Source organism: Macrobrachium nipponense, chromosome 28, assembly GCF_015104395.2.
Source record: "Macrobrachium nipponense isolate FS-2020 chromosome 28, ASM1510439v2, whole genome shotgun sequence".
Lineage (NCBI taxonomy): Eukaryota > Metazoa > Arthropoda > Malacostraca > Decapoda > Palaemonidae > Macrobrachium > Macrobrachium nipponense.
Genome location: NC_087217.1, coordinates 32,375,850 through 32,395,511, shown reverse-complemented (window position 1 = coordinate 32,395,511; position 19,662 = coordinate 32,375,850). Strand labels below are relative to the sequence as shown.

The window sequence follows — 19,662 nt, the reverse complement described above, 5'->3', positions numbered from 1 at the left end:
AAATCGCCATCTTAGTACTAGTAGACTCGCCACCATCCTCCTGCTCTCCCATTGGTTCCTGATGCTAGTCGCGGCCATGAAATCCTTCTCTCCTATTGGCCAGCGTCCCTCCCATCATGCATCTACTATGCACATGTGGTGGCGTGGCTCGGTCACTCGGTACCAGCATTGTTATAGTACGCACTTGGTATTCGTTTTCGGGATCGTCAATGTGTACGTATTTAAAAAAAAAAGTGACCAAGATCTCTCACATGGGATAAGTGATCAAGGTCTCTCTCATGGAATAACTGGAAACTTTGCAAGGTTGGTAGAATCTCCACTCCCTGCTGAACAGAGGGTGTAGACCAATCATTTACAACATGCATACCAGTAGTACGTATAATCAAGGCACACAAAAGAAAAAAAAAATGCAGAAATTAAAGCCGCTTTTCATAAAGTGCAATCATTTGTAGAAGACACCCCCCAAAAAGGCTCACACAGGAACATTGTGAAAAGTAGGCAGAAGCAATCTTCCTTGGATAGTTATGTATGTATGTAGCCTCACTCGAAAGGTAAGCTTCCACATTTTACGTACGTACAGTATATTTCTTGTTACCATGTACACTAATATACACTTTATTTACAGGTTATATTTTGCATTTTTTTATTAATTTAGGTATTGAATGATTGTTGTAGTATTTCATTGTTTATAGGTCAATTTAGCTTTATTATGAAATTTACTGGGGTGTTTTTGGAGGGCTTGGAACGGATTAGCCATTTTACATGTAAAATGTGGTCCAAGATACGAAAACCTCATGATACGAAGGGCCCCTCGGAACGGATTAATTTCGTATCTCGAGGTACTACTGTATAACAATATTTTACCTTAGAAATAGTGCTAAAGGAACCTGTTTCACTGGGCGACACGGGCCCTTCGCCGAGAAATAGATTTTTCCTACGTCAAAATCCCTTAATCACATACTGTACTGGGTTTTTGTCGTGGATATAAAAAAAAAAAAACTAGGGTACATGCATGTAGCATAGGTAGGCCCGGTGCCTGTGCAGTGAAGATTTCTCTCCATCACTGTTGATGCAAGATTGGGGGACATGAAGAAGATACTTAATGGGTCTTTATGAAAAAAAAATGTTTTCTGCTGTAGATACAGTTTTATTTATTTGTTTCCCCCCTCACTTTATTTAGGTCTTTAGATTATAAAGTCATGAAATGTATTTAGTAAAATATGTTTTTTAATCTTATGAAATTTTTTGCATATGCAGACCAGTTTTTTTACCGACAGGAAAGATTATTTTGTGATGTATAAATTTTCAAACACAATTTTAAAGCTATTAATGATTTTGACTAACAAATACTTTGTCTCTTAGCACTGACACTATTGAGATTGATGTTGAGAATCAGCCTGCCAGATCTTCCCGTCCACGCACCCGTCGTCCTGGACTTCCAACGGGATTAGAATCTAGAGAAAGAAATGTCAACCAGCAGAATGAAAATGGGGGTGACGTATCAGATAATTTGTTGCAAAGGTTGCGTGAACTGTAAGGCTTATAGTGGTCTGAGTGGGTGAAATTGGACTGCCATCAAAAATAAAATGGTTATTTTACCATAAGTTGTTTTTAAGTGTAAATAGTGATATTTGTAAGATAATAAAAGTGGCCAATCATGTTATTTATTTTAAAAAATAAAAAAGGTTGATATATTTTATTATTCAGGCACCAAGAATTAGGTAAGCAGTCATGTTTCAGAATACGTGTAGCTTAGATTCTTTCTTATCCCTGTGATGGATATTTCCCATGATAATGAAGCATTTTAAGTTAACATATATCTATTTTCATTGCTGTATCATGTAAGTTCTCTGGCAATATGAAAAGGATTTTGTCCTTGTGATTCTTCTTATTTCAGGGGCTTTTGTATTTCACAGGCTTATTGAATCTTTTATTTAGTACATTGGTTTTATAGATTTGGTCACTGAAAATGCCCATTTAACTGTCCAGAGGTTATGTTGTTTTAGACTGTCCTTTTAGCATCTCAAGTAATTGGTTTTATTATGTAAGGTTTTTGTTCATCTGTAATTGAAACTTTGAGCACATTGAAAAATATGCCAATTAAAGATTACTGAACATCCTTATGATTAAGGAGGCCTACCAGTCTTCGAAGGTATTGTTCTTCTACTTAGCCAGAGAACTTATTGTGAGGAATATTGCTCTTCATTTCCCAACTAATTCCTTTTGAAGTGTGCATTTAAACTTATCCTTTATCATCATTAATTAATTGTCTTTTCTGTATGCGGCTAGTATCTTTTTTATTTTTTTATTCTGAATTACTCAATACCCACTTAATTGCACATGTATCTATAAGGGGCAAAAAAATGATAGATATTGGTACAAATAATATTGCTTAACCCTGATGCTTTTGTGACAGACTTTTGCTTCTTTTAGTATACAGTTTGTCATTGAAATCCAAAAACTTAGCATCTTGCTAGTGTTCTATATGGTGCTGTAGAGTAACATTAGTATATGTATGAGGATAAGAGTTTGCTATTGAACTGAATTAACCTGGAGAATGTGAAAGAATTCAACCAGTTGTTTTACATAAAACTGAAAAGGAAAGTAAGAGAATAGTTGGCCAGATCCTTGAGGATAAGGAATAAATGGACAAAATCCCCGGGGGAATTTTTACAGATCATTTCTTTGGTTCAATAACTGCAAACTTAGCATTGTCAGACTTGTGATGCACTCATTGTAGTGATTAATGCTGCCATAGTAGAGCAGAGCAGCTCTTTTGATTCAAATAGATTTTTATATTCAGAAAGGGCAAATCTTTATTATCCTGATTCTTGAAAAGTAAGTCTCTGCAGAATGAATATCGATACCGACAAAAATAAACAGAAGAAAATTATACGTACAGTAAATAAATATACATATAACGTAAATATAACTATATATTTTTTTTTTAACTCTTCTGCAGCCTCAGTAGTAATAGTTTGGTCATCAGAGTTAATTTGCTCAGTGTTAAGAATACAGTGGACCCCCCCCCCCCACTAATTTGCAGGGGATGCGTACCAGAGTCCCCGCGAATAGTTAGAATCCGCAAATACCGAGACCCCCTATGAAAACCCTTGAAAGTATCTATTTTGTTCGTTCAAACTCAAGAAAAACCCACTGAAAATGTTTATAGTACCTTGTCTTTTTAATAGTGGGTCCACTGTATTGCAGATATAACTAACAAACCTGGAAAGATTACATTTGAAGCCTGGCCAAATTTTATTTGCCTTTTTGTAATAAAGGACCTAACCTTTTCTGTAGGATTGGATAATTCTTGTTATATGAAGTAAAGACTTTAGTATACTGTACTTGATATTGCTGATGTGTAAAGGGAAGCTTGTTGTCATATTTTTACTGCAGTAAACTAGGAAATCTTCATTCTTCATAAATAATCTTAGTGCAAATTGTATTTGGTAAATTATTACTTTCTTTTTATTTCTAACTGCATACATTTCACTTGGAACTTATTTGCTCCAGTTTCCATATCATCCCTTGTTTCGTACCATACTTTAACATTGCAAACGTAATTAAATTCAGTCATATATTTTAGTGGCACTTAGCATCTGCAATTCCTTATATTTAAGTGCACTGAGGTCTATACATTTGTTGTCTCCATTTGGTACGTCAGTGTGTCCACAAAAAACTAATGGTTCCTTTCTATTCATCCCAAGGTGGAAAGGCTGCTAAAACTGTTTTGATTGGGAAAATTTATCAAGTTTTGCCACTTATATATGTATTTTATGTGAGGATAAAGGACTGTGAACATTGTTGTGCCACTACTTCTTTTAATAATCATGAGAATGTAGGGAATAACTTCCAAGAAATTTCACCAAGGCAAAAATTTTTTTTTTTATAAAGAGAATTAGGAGAATGTCATTGCTTTAACTATTTTGTTAAAAGTTGTACAATTTGGGGAACATTACCACTTGCCTCATTATGACCAAATATCTGCAGCCTTGAAAGTCTTCCCAAAAACATGCCTTGGAAATGACACACCCTCAATGCTAAACACATGCATAAGTTTACTTCCAGTTTTAAACCAATGCCTAAGTTATAATGAACTGCTGTCCTGAAATTGCTGAATGTCTGTGATAGATGATAGGAAAGACATTATTTCAAATGTTCCCATATATCAAACATGAATTGGAAGATTATCATCAAAATTTATGATTGAAATGTGTAATATTGTGTTCTATATAGATAGCTGTTCATTAGAACTTTACAGGTTTAATACTGAATGTATACTTATGCATGGGTTTAACACTGAGGGGCATGTAATTTCCATAAAGGGGGTTTGAAACGGAGTCCCAATTTAGGGATACGTACTATGTAATGTCCTGAGCTACCTTCATTCTGCTACATATGTAGGGGCCATTGGTTAGAGATGGACCCTCAACTGGACAACATCAAGTCTAATCATGGAATTTATTACACATTATGGATAGGTTACTGTTGTTACACAAAAATTATGGAACACATTACACTTACATTCACATGAATGATTTTATAGTATAATAGCACTACATTGAATATTTGCTTATAGGTAGTATTGCTGTTTGATGTCAAGAATCTTGTAAAATGAGTAATTATTAGATCATTATTGCAGTGTTTTGTTAGTTAGCTCTTGAATCCTTTCATTTTTCACTGACACAATTATGTAGGCCAGTTTTTTTAAAATTTGTCTCAAATGTAACTTAAATTATTTATTCATTATTGATATCCAGGATGTCTTCAGTTTTTCTGTTTCATCTTATGGATATTTTCCTCCAATAGAATTTCCTAGACAACTAATACAATTTTACCATCTTAGAAATCGTCACTAATTTGAGAAAATATCTTTTCGATAAATATTTAAAGAATAAAGATGCTTACCATTGGGAATCTCAGATGATATTTGAAAAAAAGGATTAACCCCACTTTTTGTTAAGTTGGCTGAACAGGATGCTTGTGCTAGATCAGCACTTGCGGACATTTGCTCTCTATCCAAGGTCTTGAATTGTTTTTGGGTTTTTCCATAATTTACATATTTACTTTGTCAGTGAACACAGTGACTTAAGTTAAATTTTATATACTCTTACATCTTACATAAAAATTTATATGTATACCAATGTGCTCAATGTTTTTTTAGTTACATATATAAAATTACTATGCAGACTTTTCAGATCGTAAGAATTTATATAAATGTGCTTAGTTATGTGATTATGTATATATTTATATAATTATAAGAACCATAATCAGTTAACAGGAAGTAGAAAAAAAATAAACAGTACCAAGTATATTGTGTAAACAAGCAGAAAACAAAGAACTGTTGAGCTGCAAAGGCTACTGAATCAAAGCACCTCTTTAGAATTTTTATTTCGTAATTAATTAAAAAGACTGCTGTAAACTTGATCACAAGAAACAGCAGGATTTGCTGAAAGATAAACATCAGTTATAGAATGAAAAACAAATAGCAGAAATGGTATTAAAATGATAACTGTAGGAGGTATATTTTGACTGGAAAATTTCTACTGTATAGGAATGTATCAGATTAACTAGATTAGTACAAAAAAAATTATGTGTGAGTATTATTTTAAATTTCTTATTCTAAAATTTCCAGAGCCCTGTCTCCCAAAGTTTATATTTTTATCTTTGTGTCTAATGGCCCTTCCGTATCATTTGAGACAATTACTTTTAGTAAATTTATTACTAAAAGGCGTTGTTTGTTTTCTATTAAATATTTTTATTATTTAGATTTTGTATTTGTTGTGATTAATGAGTTTGTTAATATTTGTCTGTGCCTCCATAAAATTTCTCTCTGTATTAAGTAGATTCTCCAATATCTATATTGTTAGACAGACATACATGCATATCAGCAGTTTACTGAAAAGGCATAAAAAGTGCCACTGAATGTTTAGAAATTATGAAGTGGAGATAAATTACAACAAATGTGTAGTTTAGTAAGATGCTTGTTTCTTTGGTGCCAAACTTTATTATCTACATCTTTCTTCACTCTCTTTGATCTAATAATATTGTTATCTAATGTCTGAAGCTGTATTAAGAACCTTTTCCAGTTTTAGGTGTTTTTTTTTTCTTTGTGTCATGTTTCTGTTATTTTATTTCAGTATATCAATTTTATGTGCTTGAGATGATACACTTAAAACAATTTTATAAAGGATTTCAATTTTACATTTATATTTTTTTGCTTATTAAAGTAACGAGGATGATTTCACTCATTGCCAGATTTAAGAGTTCCTTTTTTTTATATATAGTACAAGATAATGCAGACCTTTAATCAAGGTCTTAAACTTTTCTGATATTGACATCATAGCTTCTGGTCAGTTGCTGTTATGGGTTTCAGCATTGTGTTATTTATGATATATTTATATTAATCTTCTGTTGTTTGGTAAGGAATCCTCTGGTGTGAATTGCATTATCAGTAATGGATACCAAGTTTGGTGTAACCAACCTGAAGAGTATTTTTGAAGGTTTCTTTACAATTCTTACTTTTTAGCAAAACAAAAATTAGACTTGGAGGTAAAGTTGTTGCATTACTATTAATTAATCACCATAGTTTCAAAGAGAAGTGGTGATTAAATTTTAAGAGTAAAAGATTTTTTCTTTTTAATAGATTGAATATCACTGATGCTGCTCATATTGAAATGTTCTTGGGTCTTTCAGAAGTACTATGAATACCCATTTGAAAGAACAGAACTAAAATTGTCCTTAAATTTCTAAAGAATATAGAAAATAGGCCAATTGTGTTCTTTAAGGATTTTTTTTTCATTTTTATTTTGCTTCTGTTATTTTTACCTCCATATTAAGTAGTCTTGCTAATGTCTTATAAAAATGAAAGTTATATGAGCTCTAGTGTCAGTTCACCTTTGTTTTAAGTGCACATGTCTTAGATACTTGTTGCAACTATGCACAGTATAGAGTTACCTCCTCTGAAAAGTTTTAATTATACATGTAGTCATGTTAAGTTATTTCTTGTGTCATGGAGTTGATAATTGGAAGTTTTATTTTAACATTCTTTAGAATGGTGGGCATTTGAAATTTGGTAAATTTGGGCAAGTTTTAAGTATAATGATTAAACTTAAAGCACTCCTGAATTGTATTTATCAGTACTATATGTATTTTGTGAGAATTTACTGCCATTTCTTATGGTTAGTTTGATCATTTTTTTTGTGTTTTTAGAGATTAACAGTTCACAGAAAAGGAATAACTATAGATTAGCTTTTAAGACATAAATATGGAACAGTACTGAAGTAGGTGAATTTTCATGAAATCATGCTTTCATGGATATTGTTTTACATACAGAGAACCTTTCATTAGAATTACAACTCATACAACGAAAATCTCTAGTACAAAGCCATGGTTTTGAAATGGTTATAACAATTTGCTTGTCAGGATGCACTTTTTCTTTAATCATACCAATAGTTATATATTATTTTTGTGATGTTTTGATAAAAGAACTTTTTGTCTAGAAAACTTTTTCGTTATTCACAACAGAGAATTTGTTTAAAGATCATATTGTTGACATTATGTTGAAATTTTAGGTAATTCATGTTGGAGCTTAGATCATGATACTACGGTTTATATTCTGTATGTCTCATTCAGAATTTCTAAAATTTATTTTTTTTTCTAATGGGAAGGCTAATTCATTCCATACATCATAGAAATGATAAAAGATGGTTTATTCCCAGTGTGATGAGGTCAATATATGTGACTTCAATTTTAAATTTAACTGAATGAGGGTAGAACATTGATGGAAAATTGGTAGGTCATCACCATATAAATGCTGTAAGCAGTTATTTTTTTGTAAGACATACATATTGGCTTTTACATTGCCCTGTCCTTTTGATATCAGTAGTAGTTTTTTTTTTTTTTATGCAGTAAGGTAAACATTAATTCATAGGTTCTCCGTGTAGTACTGTGTTATAGTTGCATACAGTAGGAAAGAATATGGGCATCTTTCTTGCACTGATGTTCTAATTTCTATACTATACAGTACTTTGGTATATATTCCTTGATAAAGTAGTATAGTCCTCATTTGGTAGTTACTTAACAGAGACAATTGTAGCTTAGACAGTGAGTTGTTTTTAAGATTGCTAGAGATCTGTTTCTAGTTCACGTGAACTGCAACATTTGTGTGTTTTAATGTACGTTTTCTTTACCATAGTATATGAAGTTTGGCTTATTGAGCTTTACTTACACTGTATTTTCCATGCTGTGATATCTTTTGAGGTGCATTCAGAGATGTTGTTCCATAGCTCTTACTTGTGTTCAAAAATAGATCCACATGTATTAGTGGTGCTCTTCACTACCATATATGTATCTTAACACTGCCCAAGATAGCATTATGGGTAGTCTTATTGTATGAGTTCATGTAATAAGCATCTGTGTGAAATCATTCATTATAGACAAAATATTTTTTTTTTATTTATGGCTTACATTCTTCATAGGAAACTCTTACTGATGCTATCTGTCAGGTGGATGGCAATGTTAGTTAATTAAATTTTGCAAATTAGCATATAAATATGCTAATTATAAATATGCATTTGCTAAAATGTTTGTTGTTATTTTGTAGTGAAAACGGCTTTAAAAGTTACGAGTCCTGACAAAAATGGAAAGAACAAAACTTTTTGTATCATTACATCAGATGTGTTTTGTAAAATCAGCTACAGTCATAGCAACGTTTGTAGGTTTTGAAAATTTTGACCCAAGCTTGCATAAATATAATTCTTGCCGTTAAATCTTTGACATTTTTATGTTACAGTTTGATGGAAGTTATATATCATGATAGTTGGAAAGGCTACTGCTTTTAATTCATATTACCCCTATAAAGAATACAGTAATTGTGATATTTTTATAGTTTTTTTTCCTTTTATATTGCTTAAAAATCCTAGAATTTGTAATTAAAATTTTTTTGGTGAATTTAATATAAGGAAGCTAACCTATAATGAAGTTAAGTATATCTGAAACATTAACGTTTTAGAAGGGTGAAAAATGCATTGATTTTAAGCAGTTTTTCACATTTCTGACCTCTCAACTTTTTTTGTCAGAGATAGACCCAGAATATGGCACACACCATACAGAAGCAATTGCTATGTTGTGAGAAACCTATTTCAGTAGAATGCAAATTGTAAAATATAGCAAGCTTTTAAAGACTTAGTAAGATTCTCTATCTTTTTATATTCATCTTATAGGGACATTCCAATTAGGTAGCTGGGATAATTTAGTTTCAACAAAATGCTAACTGTATTGCAAGCAGGAAATGAATTGTCTGTTTACACTATTTAATTCAACAACAGAGGTCCTACGTTATTACTTTTGTCATATTTTTATCAAGTCTCATCCAAAAATTAGTCTTAATATGATTTGGCTATTATTTATACAGTTTAATGCTATTAAGTAAAACTTTTTCAGTATTTTTAGTCATTTAAATAGTCTCCCATTTTTGCTTTTATGATTTTATGTGTTACCATAGTGAAACTGGATAAATAATGTAGTTTGAAATATTCCACTATTTTTTTTGTCCTGTATGTATACAGTTTTACAAGACTGCATTCAGATGCAATGGTTATTCATACAATGTGACTTGGTAATTTAAGAATGTGGTGTGAACAATAACACTTCAATCCATGTTGACTTGAATTTGCATGGAATCCCATTTAACCCCTTGTTGATTAATTTACTATATATTTGTATAAGCTGAATGATAAGCATTTCTTTTGGCAGTGCATATTACAGAAACATGGCATTACTCTTCTAGAAAATATTTTTCAAAAATCTTTAATGAAGAAAATATGATCGAGTTCCTAAGTACTTCATTATCAAATATTGTTTCAGATGCACTTGACTTGCCATTGAAAGCTAGTAAATATAATGTGTTTATAAATTCTATGATTGAAATTGGTATTCTTTATGGCTTGTTTTCTAAGTTCTTCCAACTTTATCATTTAACAGTCCCACAAAGACTGTGTTAATGCTGTTTTTGAGTGTGGGTTAAGAAACCAAAGACTGGGTTTAGAACATCTCTGCCTGCCATTGTCTCTTAAGTAAGAATAGCTGATGATAAGGTAAGCAGCCATATTTATTTTCTTGCTTACATTGAAAGTACTGTTTTAAGTAGTAGATGTTCTTGAGAAAAATACTATTAAGTGGCTCATGAAACCATAGTTTACTTTGTTTTATCATACAGCCACCTTTTCCAGATGCATTAATATATATTTATTGTAAAATTGTTACCCGTATTTTTGTACATTGTGGATTAAAGCTTGCTGTCTAAAAGCGCAATTCCTGAAGCAGTCATTCCTAAGTGTCCAGTATACCCATTTCACCATTAATAAATATCAATTTGTGCTGCATTTCTTTATCTCTCTATTTGTAAAATCCAACTTGTTCACGATTTGATTGTGATGCCATAAAGTTTGCGCATTGTTTCCTCAAATGTACCCATAACAAGCTACCGTTACTATTGAGGGAATACCATTCACATTTTAATGTTAATGTTTTGCTTTTTTGTGAAATCTTAAAATAGATATTTAGATTATTTTGAAGTATATGTTTAGATTAATTATAATTAAAGTAGAATGCAAGATTAGACTAAAAAAATATTTGTTTAAAAAAAAAAAAAAAAAAAAAGTCCTGAGAGGAAAGTTCAGACAATAAACAGTAGTTTTGGATTTGTACTTGACCTGTCTGGAATTAGCTTGTCAACATCTGTCATTGATAGCAATCCGTACATATATTTTGGTAGGAATGGGAACCATGGTTTTTGTGTTAACCACTTCCATTCCATTCCTGCCTATTTGTAAAAGAATTGGGTGATACCAGTTTTGCATTTTATAGGTGTTTTTAGATACAGGATGGTGAAATATGAAGTAGAAAAAAAAAAGTACTGCAATCAGTGGTCTAAAAATTTTTTTATCACATACAATATTTACTGTAGTAAAGCATTGCAAGTTTGACAAAGTAAGTTAAGATGGTTTTTACAGCTGTATTTAGTAGGGTTTTCTGGAAAGAATTAGAAATAAAAATCTGAATATCTATTTTTATATGCCAAAATTATAAATTTCATATAATGGTCACCCTTTGATATTGTGCCTAAGGTTTATTCTTGTATTGGTAATTTAAGGGTTTTTGAGAAGTACCTGTAGTTTCCTTAAAACAGTTTTGACTATCACACAAGTATTAGTTTGACGAATGTTATCTGTTATAGAATTTATTTTCCTTGAGGAATGCTATTTGTATTTTAAAATTTATTTTGATTTCCCTAACATAATACTGGGATATTTTCCTTTCTTAAGAGTTGCATGTAATACAATACTGGCACATTTTCATCTCTTATGACTTACTTGTAATACTGGCATATTTCCATATTTATCAAGTTGCTGGTTATTGTTGCTTAAACATTTATTATAAGCTCAAGTTCAAAATATCTAGGGAGAGTTGTTGCCAGTTATAGCAATAGAATACACAGATCCTTCTTTGTCATAAATTTTTTATACCTTAAATTTTTCCTGTTTGATTGGTATGAATTTCCATTACTGGATGATTATTTGTCATCCTTTTATGGACTTTAGTATGACTCAAATATTTTAAGGGCAACTGATGTAGTTACGATGAATCTCTCCCAATAAAACTCTGCAGTATAGTTACACATGTGACTCATAATAGTAATAATAATTATCAGCTGATATTCTACAAAGAAGCTAAATTGGTTGAAGGTTAGTGTTGGACATCATTTTCCACTTTTATTTCATATGTATACTTGGATTAGGATTAATTTTGGACTTAATCCTTTTTAAAAAAATATTACAATCTTCACTCATGATTTTACTCATTTCAGTACGTACTATCTCGATAAAACAGTTTTCTTACTAAGGAATTTTGTTTGATTTCAGAGTTTCATTTTCAAAGAAACTAAAATGAAAGTAGCATTTGATCTCAATTTGACAGGTAGGTTACTTGTGATTCTCATTGCAGTGAAAATCTCCACATCTAAGCACAATGTTTTGAGTACAAACAATTCTTATTGTTTATGGAGTTAATTAAAAAAATATAAATAATTATCTGAAGAATAGTTGAGATTATAAATATTTTTCAAAAGTTATTGTACTTTATTATCAACAATTTTAAATTGCTCATATTAGATACGTGGTATATTTTCTCAGGTTTTATTAGATAAATACAGTATATAATTGACTTTGATATCTTAAAATTTTACAAGAAATACTTGTATATTTTTAACCTTAAAGTAATAGTTTTTTAAAACCAACATTTTACTATAGATCCAGAGGCAAAACAAATATTCTTATGCAAAACCTTGTCATTTTACAAAATATTCATGTAAATGTTCTAATATTTTTTACTGGAATGGATGGGTGGCAATTCATTTGATGATTCAATACGTATATGTATTTTGCAAGTCAGGATTTTGATTTAAAGTTTTGAAAATTTGTCAGTTGAAAAGCAAGATTCTCTCAGTAGTTACTGCTCATACTTAATATTCAGCTTGATATTTTTCACTTTAATTAGTGTGGGGATAAAGTAGTTACTGCTCATACTTAATATTCAGCTTGATATTTTTCACTTTAATTAGTGTGGGGATAAATTAGACCTTAAAGTAATTCTATTTTTCATTGGGATGGTACGTAGTAGTAATGTAAATTCCACTCACTGGATGCTTATTTCTCCGATATTTCCTGTGGTTTTGGTTTATCTAGAAATTTAACAACTTATGTATCCTTCAGATATCTACAACAGTAAAGAGCCACCTCCTAGCAATTTTTATATTTGACACTACACCAGATATTGAGTTAATAAAGATGCAAACACAAAATACCAGCATAAAATTACAAATTAACGTGGACTCAGCATCATTAGTTTCTTTTACGTAATTTCTTATGTTGTGGGCTCAGCATCATTACTTAGCAGTATACAGCTGTAGTTTTGCTCTAGAGGTTTTATGGAAAAATTTGCTTTGTTTCGAGTTCACTCCAATGAAAAGACTAATCTAAAACTTTAAGCAGAATAGTTTGTATGCCACAATGTTAAAATACATCATGTACAACAAAACTAGCAAAGGAGCGATATGAAATTCTAGTTAATTTTGTGGTAAGCTGATATGGAAGTTGTACTTGTGGACAAATTATTAGAGAGAGGTACTAAGAAATCTACCTGCTTGTCATAGTGCTCACTAAGGAGAACACAGTTACCTGAAAATTTTTATGTATACAGTACCTGTATATGAAAGTCCCCAATATTTATAAAATAATGAAATCATGAGACATAAATAAGTGATGTGCCCAAGTCTACCCACTAGGAACAGACTTCAGACCCATGACTTGAAGGTCGGGGTGCAGAATGGAATTATACAGTTTAGGCCAAGCACTGGGGCCTATGAGGTCATTCAGCACTGGTGAGGAAACCGAGAGTTAGAAGGCTTGAAAGGAGCAACAGGAAGAGAACCTCGCAGTTGCACTATGAAATAATTCTTAGGAGAGGGCGGATAGTGAGATGGAAGAAAGAGAATATGAATTAAGGTACAGGTAAAGGAATGAAGGGGGTTGCAGCTTTGGGCCAAAGGGATGCTGCAAAGAACCTTTAGTAATGCCTACAGTGCACTAAATGAGGTGCACTGATGGCACTACTTCCCCATCAGGGGGTCAGGGTGCAGAGGATGGCACAATCCAAGGCTTGAAAACAGTGTATATGTAGTCACCATCTAGCATAAGTAAATGTGTGGCATATGTGGTAACTCGGCAGCCACAAACTCTGCACATTTTCCCCATTATTTATTGGAAAATACAACAAAATTTTAAATGGAATAAATTTAGACATTTTCTTTTTTACTAGTATTATGACTGTCTTGTAAAAATGTAATTTATCACTTACATAAATTTTACAAAGATTTTAGATAGGTTACTGGAAGAGATTATGCTAATAGCTCCCTCAAGGTCAATATATAATATTTTATTCCCCCCTGGGTGTTTGATTAAGTAAAATTTATAGCTCTTTGATGCAGGGTATTAGAGTGGGTTTTAGTATTAAGATTGTTACCTTATACAATTCTTGTCAGGTTTGCTTCAAGTCATTTCATATAGTAATATCAAGTTGTGATAGTGAAGCTCTTAATGCTTGACCTAATTTTATTCCTTTGCATAAAAGTTATCTCTTGATGGAAAATGAGCATTCATTTGTTTAATATCAGCTAAAGGTGAAATCTGTATGAATGAAAATGTGAATCAGTATTACAAGTCTAAATTCTGAAATAAATCCTAATGAGCAGGTAACATTATTTTTTCACAGATCATAATTAGATAACTTTTTTTTAGCAGCACTTTGTGTAAAGAATTGTGTACTTTGTATACTATTTGGTAGCATTACCAGTTCTGAATTTTTTAATGGGAGTCTTTTGGATATCTTTTCATGTGTCTTTTGAATTTACTTCTGAAAGTAATTGTAATTAACTGTGGAGCATTATATTACTTGTTTAATTAGTTCTGAGTGTTTTCGTCATTGTTATCCTGGTACTACTGAGTGATATTCTCTTTTCTCTTGAAAAGAAGTACAACATAATTGAAGTACCATCACAGGTTTCAATTGGTGTATGATAGTTAAAACAGTCACTAGGAATTGTTTACTGCAGCCCTTTAAGTGATGCAATAACTGCCCAAGATAATATTAAACATGAAAATTTTGTACATAGTTTTTTAGAAACTGTTAAATTTTTTAAGAAGTTAATAATTTGACAAATTTTACTATTATTAACCAGAAATAAATTCTCTGTAGTAAAACAGTTTTATTATTCAGCCTTTTGATTATGTTCTAACAACACTGGATGATCTGGATCTTTCTCTTTCTCTCTCTCTCTCTCCCCCTCCCACCTCCTTGGCCTGTTGTCATTGTTGGGTGGCTTAGAGAATTGCAGTTGAGAAACAATGGCCTAGACACCAAAGCCCTGGAAGCCTTTCACTTCAGCTGCTCTTGTAACAAAAAGAATCGGGCCTTAATTTTCTTTTAGTAATAGTAGCATTTTCATTTTCTTTTTCCATATAAAATGATGATGATGAGCAGTATGTCTCTCCACCTATAAAACTAGAGTACCTGACTTGGTTGTGGTAAGGGAATCATTGTCAAACCTTGCCTTCAGTGCTTGGTCCAATTTTGAGGGACTGATAACCCTTCAGGAACCCCAAATTAATAAATTCCAAGTTTTTCATAAGAATATTCCAAAACTTTGACATCTGACATGCCATTGATTCTACATTTAATTTCTTTTAGTTAAATAAAAAATAAACTGAAAGAGTTGAAACATTCAGGTTACCAAAAGACAAATAAAGGTTGGAACCATATTTGACCCATTTTATTTCCGTAGTTGGAAATGGGAATTGGTATAGGTTCTAATGGAGAGTGAAAAACAAGTACAGTACCATTAAAATTTGAAAACTACCTTAACTGGGCATACGTACCTGTGGATGGAATGACTTTCAGAAAATTAGAAAATGGTTGGAGCATGCAAAAAAAATAATTCTGAAAGTTATCTTGAAAAATGAAGTTTTCATAATAAAACTAATATTGTAATACTCACCTGAACACCTGAATTGGCCCTAATCCCAATTAGCCCGAACAACTCTCAATTACCCATCCCACTAGTGGGAAATTTGAGCGTTGCCAATGCTGCAGGTAAAAACTTCCTTTAGTTACCATCCCAGACGGTTGGCAACGCTGGTGCAGGTGTGTGTCATTACTCTTATCTTCCTCAATTGCTTATCTGGTTCAGATTGATGTGGGGAAGGAGGGTGGGAATCATACAGGTGTTCAGGAGAGTATTACAATATTAGTTTTATTATGAAAACTTCATATTGCAATACACCCCCTGAACACCTGAATTAGCCCGATTAACAACACTTAAGAGGGGGAGGGATCAATCCTCTTGCCCGCCTCTTACTACCGTATAGATGGTAACTCATTCACTAATCTATCTAGTACCCTCATGCAACTTAAACTCACTTGATCTGTTATTCCTTTCGGTGCAGAGACGTATTGGAGATTACTTCGATCGTCTGTCGAGTCAGTACTGTCTATGTCGTCTACTTCTTCCCAACTGGATCCTCCAAAGCTCTGGGATGTGTAGGAATATGACGATCCTCCCATGTGGCTATTCATAGCCTCTCATGTATGGAGGTGCAAGTAGCGGCGTGCAGAGCCGAAGTCCTTCTCTGTGATCCTCTGTTTGTCGAGCGCTTATGACCAGACTACGATGTAATCCTCGCGCCGACACGATGGTCTAGCCTACGAGAGCACCCCCTCGGACTCTCGTAAGAAGACTGACTACTAACGTATTTGACTACGTTTAACCTATTCTAGTAACGCTTTGTCCAGACCTCTGGAGGCCAAAGCGGTTTCCTATCTTAATGTCAGAAAGACCTTAAACCTAATTTTTATTCTACCTTCACCAGCTTAACCTATACTTTCCCCAACTTAACCTATATAATAGTGTTCGCCGCTACGAACGGGCTTAACGAGTAGCCTTCCGATGAAGCAAACTGAACGTCTCTTAAATAGAACGATGTAAATACTGAAACAGACTTCCAAGAAGCCGCCTCTAGAATGGAAGACACCAAGTAGTTTCTGAGAAAGGAAGATGATTTAGCCATCCCCCTAATACTATGCGCTCGCGGTAGTATTGGATTTGTATTTACCGAATGCGAACCCGCATGAGCCTGTGATATTACCTCTCTTAGGAAGAAGTTAATCGCATTTTTCGAGATCGGCCGTGAAGGATTCCAAAGAGATATGAAAAGTGTCCGCGGGCGAGGGCGAAGTTTCTATACCCGGGATAAATACATATACTCTTAGCGCTCGCACCGGGCATAACCGCATCTCTTCCGGGTCTCCACTGACGAAATCTCTCAAGGCCAATACCTTGAACGACCTTGGCAATATGTTCGACTCAGACTCTGTCTTCGCCACGAATTCCGGCAGAAAAGACAAGAAAATATTGTCTCCTTTGTACGAAACGAGCCTGGATACTGCTTGCAGCTCACTCACTCTCTTCACTGTTGCTAATGCCGTAAGGAAGAGAACCTTCTTTGTTAACTGTCTTAATGTCAGATTCTCGATTGGTTCGAACTCTGGGGAACTTAGAAAACGAAGCACTACCGACAAATCCCACGGTGGTGCTCGATTTGGTAATCCTGGTCTTTCAATCTTAAAAGGATCGTATTAGATCATGAATACACCTGCTCGTTGAGATATCTGGGAGGTGAAATCTAAAAGTATTACTGAGCATCGAGCGGTAGCCTGCTATCGCCGAGTGTGAAAGTCTCTTGAACTTTCCTAAGGAATAAGAGGAAGTCTGCTATTTTAGGAATTGAAGGTCTAGAAATAGAATGACCCTCTTTCCGACACCATCCCCTGTATATAGTCCATCTGACTTGGTACAGTTTCCGTGTTGATTTCCTTAAGTTAAAAGAAAGCTGCTTAGCCACTTCTTTAGAGTGTCCGATTTTTCTTGCTGCTCGCTCGACAGTCTCCAAGCAGCTAGGTTTAGCATGCGAGGGTTCTGATGGTAGTGGTGGAAGTGTGGTTGTTTGGGTAGATCCTTCCGAATAGGAAGGAGCATGGGAATATCTATGATGAGTTCCAACAGTTCCAGGAACCATGGGCGTTGTGTACAGAAAGGAGCTATCAGTGTCAAACTCACCTTGACGCTCTCCCTCAGTTTCCTGATAACTCGATGGATGAGACCGAAGGGTGGGAACGCATAAACCTGCATGTGATCCCAGCTTTGTAGCATTGCATCTGTTCCTATCGACATCGGATCCACTACCGGGGAGAAATATATCGGCAGACGATGGTTTAGTCTCGTCGCGAATAGATCTACCGTCGCCGGCCACTTCCTGAGTACCTGACGTACTACATCCTGTGTTAATGTCCATTCTCCTCCCAGTACCTGACGTGCGCGACTTAAAGAGTCGGCCAGTACATTGAGGCTTCCCAATACAAACTGGAGAAGGAGAGACACTCTTTGGTCTTCGCACCATCTCAGGATTCTTTGGGCTACTAAATTTAGTTCTGTTGATCTCGTTCCTCCAGAATTCTTGAGATACGAGATAGCTGTTACGTTGTTGCAAAACAATGCTATCACTTTGTTTTGTACTAGTTTCGAGAAATATTTGAGCGCTTCTTCTATCGCTTTGAGTTCCCGAAAATTGATTGATTCCTCTCGTTCACGTTCCCTCCAAAGACCTGACGCCTGAGTTCCCTCCAAGGTTGCTCCCCAACCTTGACTTGAGGCATCTGTATATAGATGAAAGTTGGGAATGAGAGAGACTAGGGACTCTCCGCGTGTCAGGTGCTTTTCTTCTGACCACCACAGAAGATCCGAGAGGCAAGAATTGCTCCAGCTTATAACTGCGTTCTCGTTGCGGAAGTCCCAGAGATTCCTGAGATGTCCCTGTAGCGAACGCATCCGGAGACAAGACCCTGGAATCAGAAAGGATAGAGACTACATTCTCCCTAATAGACTTCTCCATGATGATGCTGTTTGTTCCCTTTTTGACAAAAACAGGTTCACTTGGTTTAGTATTGACTGTATTCTCTCCGGTGATGGGAAAGCCTTCAAAGGAAGAGAGAGAATCCTCATCCCTAAATAAGTCATAGATTGTGTTGGTACTAGAGAACTCATTGCAAAATTCAGCCGAATTCCTAACATCCCGCATACGTTCAGAGGGAAGTCCCTCGCCTTTAATATCTCCTCCAGGGAGGAGGGTAGAATCAGCCAGTCGTCTAGGTATCTTAGCATTCTGTAACCCCGACGATGCATAATTGCCGATACCGGAGACATGACCCTCGTAAATACCTGCGGCACTGTTGTCAGCCCGAAGGGGAGAACTTTGAACTGGAAGGTGCCGACGGAAGATACGAACCTGAGGTATCTCCGAGATTCTGGATGAATCGGAATCTGGAGATACGCGTCCTTTAGGTCCACCGACACCATCCAATCCCCCCCTCTGACTGACCGCAGTACTGACTGCACGGTCTCCATGTGAAACCCCGCAGTTACTATCCAACTGTTGAGGTTCGAAAGATCTATTATCGGCCTCCACTTGCCCCCAGCTTTCGATGCAACGAAGATCCTGCTGTTAAACCCCGGAGATGGGGGGGCTGTTTCTAGTGCCCCCTTCTCCGAGAGTTCCTGAATCTCCTTTGTTAGAGCTATTCCTTTGATGGAATTCTGGGAATAACTCGGAAGGTATACAGGAAAGGGTGACAGAGGAGGAAGGGAGTGAAAGGGGATCCGATACCCCGCCCTCAGAACTTCCACCACCCAATCCTCTGCTCCCCACTCCTTCCATACCTGGTAGAAAGGGGCTAGACAGCCTCCTACCTGTGCAGACGAGGGAAATGTCTCCTACTTTGTAAAATTCCGAGCCGACGATGGTTTAGCGGATGATGAGGAAGGGCCTGAACCCGCCCTGTTCACAAAGCGCACCTTCTTAGGTGATCTAGGGGGAGACCTAGAAGTCTGTCTTCTCAAAGGGGAAGCCCTACGTGCTCCTCTAGGTGACCGGGAGCCCTGTGCTGCTACTCGAATCATGGCCTGTTGCGATTCGACTGCCGAATTGGAAG

The 19,662-nt window shown here is 34.8% G+C and overlaps 1 protein-coding gene across 4 annotated transcripts in view; it reads left to right on the top strand.

The window, feature by feature from the left end:
• The window catches only part of LOC135201657 (protein diaphanous-like), a 316,869-nt gene extending 302,047 nt beyond the window's left edge, over positions 1-14,822 (top strand). For 3 of the 4 annotated variants that reach the window (XM_064230760.1, XM_064230761.1, XM_064230763.1), the window contains one exon: positions 1,363-14,822. In XM_064230760.1, coding sequence (XP_064086830.1) covers positions 1,363-1,537 — 175 coding nt within the window. In that variant the 3' untranslated portion in view covers positions 1,538-14,822. The remainder of the gene's footprint in view (positions 1-1,362) is intronic. The other variant, XM_064230762.1, reaches the window with a different exon arrangement.
• Positions 14,823-19,662: the final 4,840 nt, after the last annotated feature.